At 37.8% G+C, this 8,861-nt stretch overlaps 1 protein-coding gene and 1 pseudogene across 1 annotated transcript; both read right to left on the bottom strand.

Annotated features, from left to right (window-relative positions):
* Positions 1–1,123: 1,123 nt before the first annotated feature.
* Positions 1,124–2,068, bottom strand: LOC101309780 (annotated as a pseudogene).
* A 1,395-nt stretch (positions 2,069–3,463) lies between these two features.
* On the bottom strand, positions 3,464–4,825 carry LOC101309493 (3-hydroxyisobutyryl-CoA hydrolase 1-like). The gene is made up of 2 exons (XM_004308568.1): positions 4,780–4,825; positions 3,464–4,632 (listed from the first exon to the last, which is right to left on the bottom strand). Exons 1-2 carry the CDS (start codon positions 4,823–4,825, stop codon positions 3,464–3,466), a joined length of 1,215 nt encoding a protein of 404 aa, XP_004308616.1.
* Between the last annotated feature and the right edge of the window lie 4,036 nt (positions 4,826–8,861).

The raw sequence follows: 8,861 nt of genomic DNA, 5'->3' as shown, positions 1-8,861 counted from the left end.
GATGGTCACCGCAATTCCTAATGCATACGCAGCTGTTAATTGAGAAAATTTATGCGACCAACTCTCCCAACTTCTAACCACATGCAATCAATTATGATGAACCATACTTGATCAGTTTGTGCAATCAATCCTTTCCAAATATGGCGCTAATTAATTAAACGTCTTCTGTTGGCCTAGCAGACATAGCCACCAAACAGTAGCGAAGGCAATCCTATTAAGTTTTAAGCAAGGAAGAAAATTTCGGTGATTATGGAAATTTCGGTTCGGGGAAATATCGATTGTAGTAAAAAAATGAGAAAATTGACGGAAATTTAAAGAAAAACAAGAAAATTTTAAACCAAACTTTAAGAGATGTTTGTTTTCTATATTATGTATTATATTTGAAATGAAAACCTTGAATAAACATTAATCTATAGGGAGTTGTAGTAAGTTAAGGTGAAATGTTAGTGTTGAACCGTTAATAATTTTTAAAAGTTTATTTTAAACATTTTTTTAAATTTTTTATGGCTGAAACCCAAAGAGAGGCTAGATCATCACGCCTTATATACATATGATACATTTCACATGGAATTACATGAGTGCTTCAAAACCACGTAGAAGACCTATGAGGTACAAAATTTTCACTAGTATTGGTTGGAAATATCGGAAATATCAGGATTTTTCGGAAATATCGAGAAATATTGGGAGTTTTGGACGAGAAATGCTTAGGAGGGAAAAATATATTACTAGATGAAAAAAACGAAAATTTCGGCGATATATCGCTGAAACTTTCGATTTTTTCTTCCTTGGTTTTAAGATGAGTAGAAAAAGAATCATACTGTTTGAGGTTATAATCTGAGCACGTTTATTTTCATGTACTCATTGATGATCACATGCTCACCAAGTGATTAAAGTTTTTGTGGTCACACACAATTAAATTTCATTGATAAACTCCAGTATTTTGAGGAAAGCAGGACTTATAGTTGATTAAAGTAGTTTTGAAATGACTCTAAATCCCTCTTCTAGCTGAGGAGACTCAAGGTAACCTCTGCCAAATTGTTTGAGACTCATCAATCAAGTTCACCAAGTCACATGAATGGCGAGCTTCTCCTAGCTAATTAGATGAGTCGACAATTGTTGTGGCCTACCAAAAGAAATTTCCGATGATATTAGCCGATGACATTTTTTGTTTTATTTGTTGTCTCATTTTGAAACTTATGGGCGACGCCTTCTTAAGAGATTGAATCGTGGACGTTAACCATGGATTAGCAGCAATTACATGACCATTAGTAGATGTAGCCTCCTCCTCCTCTAGTGCACTCACAATTTCTTCAACTGTTCTCTTCGAGAAGCACTTGTGAATTAATGACATCCATATTGTGCCAAAGACTCTCTCTCTCTTTCAAAGCTGGTTGGATTGCATACTTACATTTTAATGGATGAAACATAAAATGAGGTTCTTCCATTGGTTAAACCACCTGTGGAAGCAATGAGCTCTTGCTCTAGCAGAGCCAAATTGGTTGCGGGAACAAAATGAGTTGCTAGACCGCAAGCAAGCATTTCAGGACCGTTTAACTGGGCACCAGTTAGGGCAAGATATTCTCCAAGAAATCCAGGAAGTCTTGAAAGGAAATAAGAGGCACCTGTTTCAGGAACCACTCCCAAAGCTGTTTCCAGCATAGAAAACATGGAATTCTCCGTTGCTATACGAAATCTAGAGGGTAGAAAAATTGCAGCTCCCTGTCCCATGGCAATGCCATTGAGAATCGAAAGCTGGGGTTTACTGTATGTTGCTATCAAGTACAGTAATTTATAGGCCTTTAAAGTAGTTTTGAGACCAAGCCTCCAATCACCCTTCTAGAGATGGCGAGTTATTTCAACGATGTCACCACCCACAGAAAATGCTTTTCCACTACCTTTGAGAATGACCAGTTTAACTTTGGCATCATGCAGCTGAGAGAGCATTTCGCCGGATAATTAACGCATTCAAGTGTCGAGGCCTGTTTAATGTTAGTGTCCTCACAGATGAATTAAAATGTTGTATCAGGAACTCTGGATTGCTGTGATGATCAATGTTGAGAGAAGCCATGTATGGCTAGCTAGCTATAGAAATCAGTACAAGCTAGAAATGGGCGATCGATGAAGAGTATTTATCAAATTTACATAGAAAATGCGAAATGTCTAACTACGCTATCTTCTGAGAACTACGCGACTGTTGAGCAACTGATGCCGCTAGCTTATAAATAAAACTGATGCCATTGACTGTGTCTGTCCGACTCTACCTAAGTTACTACGTTTTATAAGAGTAATGCTAGGTGAACCATATATACTCGTCGATCTTTATCTATAATGGAGATGTCATGTGGCACCATCTTGAAAGTTTTCTGTCGGCAAACGCTAAATTAAAGGCTCTCTCGTTAGGCTTTAAGATGAGTAAAATAAAAGGGTTGATAATTATAGTACTTATATCAAAGCTTAAATGATATTTTGAGGCTGCAGTCTGATGAGACTGTTTGTGTAAAAGCCACAGCTAGGTCTATGTTATTGAGACTGGAATGTTATGTATATATGCAGCTGCATTTGATGATTGCCAAATGCCAACAACTTGTACGTAATGGTACGTGATATACAAGTATATATAATAATGCCTGTGACGTCCTAGCAAAAATGAAAGAGTAACTAATATTTAGGGAATATATTTATTCATCTGAAAATTATAATACATTAGAAGTTCAATCTACATGTTTGAAATCCCAGAATTTGGAGAGGCAAATTCTAGAAAGTTGGTCTTTTTCAAGCAGAGCCATTTGCCTCTAAGGCACCCATGCTTCAATTCCTTGACCACATTGTGCTTCCATGCAATACAAGACAGATAACAGTACTCGCATTACAGTAGCAATACAAATTTATCATACTCAGATGCTCAAGAAGACAAAAGTAGTAAAAGTTATGGAGATCGAGCAGGACCAAGCCTAACCACATGTACTCAACTGCGCGCTTCACATGTGATTATCTTCACAGATCGTTGTATAAAGTGCTCGATTGATGCATGTTTTGTAAAAACCATAGTACCAAACACATTTTTTCAGCTTAATTTCATCGATCTTTCTCAGAGTTCTTGGGCTAAATTATCACTTATTTTCTTTTCAGGTGAGTCCACTGTCGGCTAGCTCAAGTGGTATATGATGGCATAGGTTCATTTTGCAGAGCATATATTTGAATCATCTGACAAAACGTGATGGCTTGGGCACGCATTTGTTTTCCGATATTTTCTTCGTAGTGTGGCTCAGGCTTTCACACTAAACACAAGTGACCTTGTAAAATAATTGTTTTTCTTGAACCATAAGTTATCTTCTAAATCTATATGTTCTAGGGTTAATATGACACAAACAAACATGATTAACAGTTTAACACGAATTAATGTACAGGGGACTGAGTTTGGCTATACAAAACTACCATAACGTACATAATGATCAGTTGGTCATCAGAGCTTGGCAAAGGCAGGAGAGTTGGATCTTGCAGGGAGCTCTAGTTCTTTCAGTTCTTCATCATCATTTTCCAACTTCGAGAAATACCGATCAACCATCTGGTCAGATACGAGTTCCAATTTACAAGGCTCCCACTTTTTGATCCTATCTCTGTCGACCAGTAGAGCTGACAAACCCTCTCTGAAATCTGTGCTGATTTCTCCCCTCGCAATACGACAGGCTATTCTATATTCTCGAACCAGACACTCACCCAGTCCTTGCGACCTTCCTTCTCTGATAGATCTCAAAGCAATCTTCAAACTAATAGGCGACGCCTTCTTAAGCGATTCAATTGTGGACGTCAACCATGGATTATTACCACCATTTACATGACCATCATCGATATCATCTGTAGCCTCCTTCTCTAGGGCACTTACAACTTCTTGTACCGTGCTCTTTGAAAAGCACTTTTCAATAACATCCATATTGTGCCAAGCACTCCCTCTCTCTTTCAAAGCTGGTTGGATTGAGTAGTTGCTTATAATGGATGACACATAACTTACAAGATCATCACAACTTGAGGTTAAAGCACCTGTGGAAGCAAGTAGCTCTTGTTCTAGCAGAACCAATTTGGCTGCAGGAACGAAATGAGTAGCTATACCGCAAGCAAGCATTTCGGAACCGTCCAATTGGGCACCAGTTAGGGCAAGATATTCTCCAAAAAATCTAGGAAGTCTGGAAAGGAAATAAGAGGCACCTGTTTCAGGAACCGCTCCCAAAGCTGTTTCTGGCATAGAAAAAATCGAATTCTCGGTTGCCATACGGAATCTAGAGGATACGTAAAGAGCAGCTCCTCGTCCCATGGCCATGCCATTGGCAATCGAAAGCTGCGGTTTACTGTATGTTGCTATCAAGTAAATTAATTTACTGACCTCTGCGGTAGCTTTGAGACCAAGCCTCCAATCACCACTATCGAGAAGACGAGCTACTTCAGCAATGTCTCCGCCCACAGAAAATGCTTTTCCATTACCTTTGAGAATGACCAGTTTAACTTTGGCATCATGCTCATCGGCAAGGAACAGTTGAAGCAGCTGGGAGAGCATTTCGCCGGACAAAGCATTCAAATATCGAGGCCTGTTTAGTATCAGTGTCCTCACATATGAATTAAAATCTTGTATCAGAACCTCTGGACTGCGGTGATGATCAAAGTTGAGAGAAGCCATGGCTAGCTAGGTCTAGAAATCAGTGTACTAGAAAAATGGCGATGAAGAGTATTTATCAAATTTACATAAAAAATGAGAATGTCTAACTACGCTAGCTTCAGAGAACCAACGCGACTGTCGAGCAATTTTTGCAGCTATAAATAAAAATGATGCCATTGATTTTGTGCGTCCGACTCTGCCTAAACTAACTACATTCTAGAAATTATGAGAACCATATATACTTGTCTGTATCTATGATGGAGATGTCATGTTGCACCATGTATTCTTGTGGCCGGCAAACACTAAAGGCTCTCTTGTTAGGTTTACAAGAGATGAGTAAAATAAAAGGACTGATAATTAAGATTATCTATCAACAGGCCTGCTTATATCAAAGCTTAAGTAATATTTTGAGGCTACAATCTGATGAGACTGTTTGTGTAAAAAACTAAAAGCCACAGCAGCTAAGTTAATTTTCATGTCATCATTCTTCAATCAGCAGCTACAGAATCGTACTGTAGTAGCATCCAACCTTTGGACCCAACCTGATGTAATTATCAATCTGGTGAGCTGCAGAACCATATCTATTTGTATGTTATTGAGACCGGAATGTTATGTATATATGCAGCTGCAATTGATGATTGCCAAACGCCAACTTCTATGACCAAATATATTATGGTATACGTGAAATACACAAAAATGAAAGCACTAATTATTAATGTTTAGGGAAAATTTATTCATCTGAAAACTAAAATACATTAGAAGTTCAATTACAATTGAATTTGGAGAGGCAAATTCTAGAAAGTTAAGGTCTTTTTAACTTGACCACATTGTGCTTCCATGAACACCATGAAATTCCTAAAAGCAGGTCCTACTTTCCCCATCAGCCCTACCCAGAACGGCTTCCCCCATCCAAAATCCAGTTAGTGGAAAATGCTAGTCCAACTGGTGAATAGATAAACTTCAGGTGGTGACTTTAACGAAAGCAAGACTTCTAGTTGATTAACGTAGTTTGAAATGGCTCCAAATCCCTCTTCTCCCTGAAGAGACTCAAAATAACCCCTATCAAACCTTTTGATGGATTCATTAATCACGTTCACCAAGTCATATAACTCAGGAGCTTCTCCTAGTTTAGATGAGTGCGTGAATGTTGTTGCCCACCAAAAGAAATTTTCGATGAAGTTAGCCGACGACGTTTGTGGCTTCATCCGTGATCTCATGTTTTTCGCATACGCTACTACGGAAGTTCTTGGTGAAGTACCTAGAAGAGCATGCCTGATGCGGATCAGGTATCGAGAACAATCCTCCAACAGTCACCAGAAATAAGGAGTAACAAACTCGTATAAAATGGCAAATCCATGCCGCAAATAGACTGATTTTTATTCATAAAACATAAACTCCCTAACAACTATTACAATACTCATATTTATATGAGTTACAAACTTGGAGAATAAGTAGCCTCAAGCTAAAAAGAAAAGCTAATTAAACGTAAATCCTAATAATTATAATATAATTCCCTAAAATTATCTTAATAACAAAATATCAAAGATTACGAATCTTTAATTAAATATTGTCTTATATGCTCCTGCATCAAACTCCCTTGGTTGGAAAGAATTCGTCCTCGAATTTGAATCATTAATTGTAGAAAATCTAGACAAAATCTTCCACTGCTTCAAAGCTTCTTTTGACAGATTCGCTTGCAATTGAATTCTTCCTTTCCAAATAAATAGATATTTGGAATAAATGCTTGATCCTGATTTAATAAATTTTCTCTTCAACTTCAATCTCGCAATCCAAAATTCCCCCCCACCATCCTTGATCTGATTGACAAGATTAACTATGGATTTGGGAATCTGCATAAGGAAGGTATTAACTCCAAGAAAATCAACAAAATTATTGTCAATATCCTTCTTCAATGCTTGATCGCTTCCTTATTGGCATCTTCATATTCTTCCACACCACAATTGCCACAGCAAAGGCCTCACAAAAACAATCATCATAAATTGGTGACTTAATCCACAACACCATCTTTTTTTCTTTTTCTGAATTATTATTGACTGAAAAAGTAGAGATAGAATTTGAACCTTCATAGTCGAAACTAACAGGTTCTCCCCTTTCACCTGACTCACACATAGCACATCGATGAAATGGGCCAACGCATATCTCCCTGTCGGAACCATCACCATCTTGGTTGAAAGTTTTGATGAGATCAATACGTTGATGATAGTTGGTAACGTCTCTCTCCCAGTCGGAACTCTTACGACCTCGTCATCGAGCTTCGATGCGATCGATACTGTAAACACGAAATAATCTGTGACAAATAACAGAAAGACACGTGTACAAAATAAAATATTTGTATTGATGAATTTGCAGGTTACAATCTCTGTGGGTATTCTTTTAACAAGAATTTCCTCTGATTCGATCTCCGACGTTGATTTGATCCAAGGGTGACGATCACTTGATCTTGAATCGAATGGTTTTAGTTTGGACTTCTTGTCGTGTTGACGATTTGTAGAAGAAAGTTGACCAAGGGCCTTAGAGGCTTGATCTTGATTGGATTTGGCCGTGAGCGATGTCACGTGGTGATGAATGTTCTTCGGCTTTGATGGCAGATGAATCGGCACGTGTGTTCGGTGCTTGTTGATTACCCACGAGCTTGTTGAAGAACTTGATAGAAGTTTTGATTTGTTGAAGACTTGAAGACGAGGGTTGATCAAGGGCCGTGGAGGCTTGATGTTGATCGGGTTTGGTCCACGAGTAGTTTCACGTGGTGGTTTGTTCTTCGTCTTGAAGTTGGTGAAGATGTCGGCTATTTGGCAGCCTGGTGACTCTTCGGGATTCCGCAACTTCTAGTCTTGAGGTTGATGAAGAATCGGCTATTTGGCAGCTTGATGATTCTTCAAGGTTTTGGGAGACTTCTGAACTCTCGAGAGTAATTTTTCTCTCTTGTCCCGGAAGTCCTCCTCTTGATATGAGAGGGGGTATTTATAGTGTCGATGCTTTTTCGTAAATGGAATGCATTGAAGTCACCATTTGAAATGTATATCCTTAATGATATAATTAAATCAATCACTTTTAATTGATTGATTCAATTATTCAATTTACCATAATTAAATCAATCATTCTTAATTGATCGATTTATTTATGACTGATAAGGTATTTCACAAATTGGATTAAATGTCTGACTTCCTTTTCGATAATCAATTTGATTTGATTGATATCTGATTATCGTTTGACATTTAATATTTGATTTTAATTGGGATTAATGATTTTGTTGTTGATCGACCATTCACACGTTGCCACGTGCAAATTCCGACGACTTTTCAACTTTGCCAACTCACGAGCCACGTATGCAATTTGTCAGGCCCATGCGTAGTCCGAATAATTTAATGATTATTATTCTCGTTAAATTTATGCGTCTACAGATACGTACCGCAAGTTGCTAAAGCATCATTTTGATTTCAGCCATGTCGTTGTTGACGTCACGACCCTCTATTCTGAAACCTCCGCCTCTTCGCCCGACCTGAGACATGGAATCCACCAAGCTCTTGCCAGAGCTCTGATACCAACTGATGCGAATCAGGTATCGAGAACAGACCTCCAACAGTCACTCAACAAACACTAGAAATAAGGAGTAACAAACTCGTAGAAAATGACAAAGGGTGCGTCTATTGCCACCCCACAAACCACTTCACTCACCCCACATTCTCTTCACACCCCATTTATATATTTTTAATTATAAGTCTACTTTGTTCACCCATTTATAATACCTAAAATACAATTTTCCTAATTTTACTTTTTTCATCCATTTACAATCCCTAAACTATATTTTTCTCAATTATACTTTGTTCACCATACATTCTCTTTTCCATTACTCCATAATTCTGAGTGTTTTAAACTGATCTATGCGTTGTTTATAAATACGGTACAATTGTCCATGAGAATTTACATACAAAATCAACATGAAAAATAATGAGTAAAGTGATAGACGGAAGCGTCAACACAGAAAAAAAGAGAAGAAAAAAAAAAAAGAAATGCAAACAGTTCACCTCATCTTCAGATAGCGCGTCTTCAGACCTAGAACGACCGAATATGATAAATTTGGGTTAAGGTTTATGAAGTACGTACATGTTTAGCTAAAAAAATAAGAATTTGTAATTTTTAACAACTTATTGTCCCTTGCTGTAATTTTACATCAGGTTATTTTGGTCTTTCA

The sequence above is a fragment of the Fragaria vesca genome, linkage group LG7 (assembly GCF_000184155.1).
Source record: "Fragaria vesca subsp. vesca linkage group LG7, FraVesHawaii_1.0, whole genome shotgun sequence".
Taxonomy (NCBI): domain Eukaryota; kingdom Viridiplantae; phylum Streptophyta; class Magnoliopsida; order Rosales; family Rosaceae; genus Fragaria; species Fragaria vesca.
The sequence above is the reverse complement of the archived record's forward strand: the minus strand, read 5'-3'. Positions and strand labels throughout refer to the sequence as shown.

What these genes read in the sequence shown, in the direction of transcription:
- LOC101309493 (XM_004308568.1), bottom strand. Translation starts at nt 4,825, where the DNA reads ATGGCATCATTTTTATTTATAGCTGCAAAAATTGCTCGACAGTCGC. An exon ending in AAAAATTGCTCGACAGTCGC is followed by an intron (nt 4,633 to 4,779) that starts GTTGGTTCTCTG and finishes ACCGCAGTCCAG; the next exon opens with AGGTTCTGATACAAGATTTT.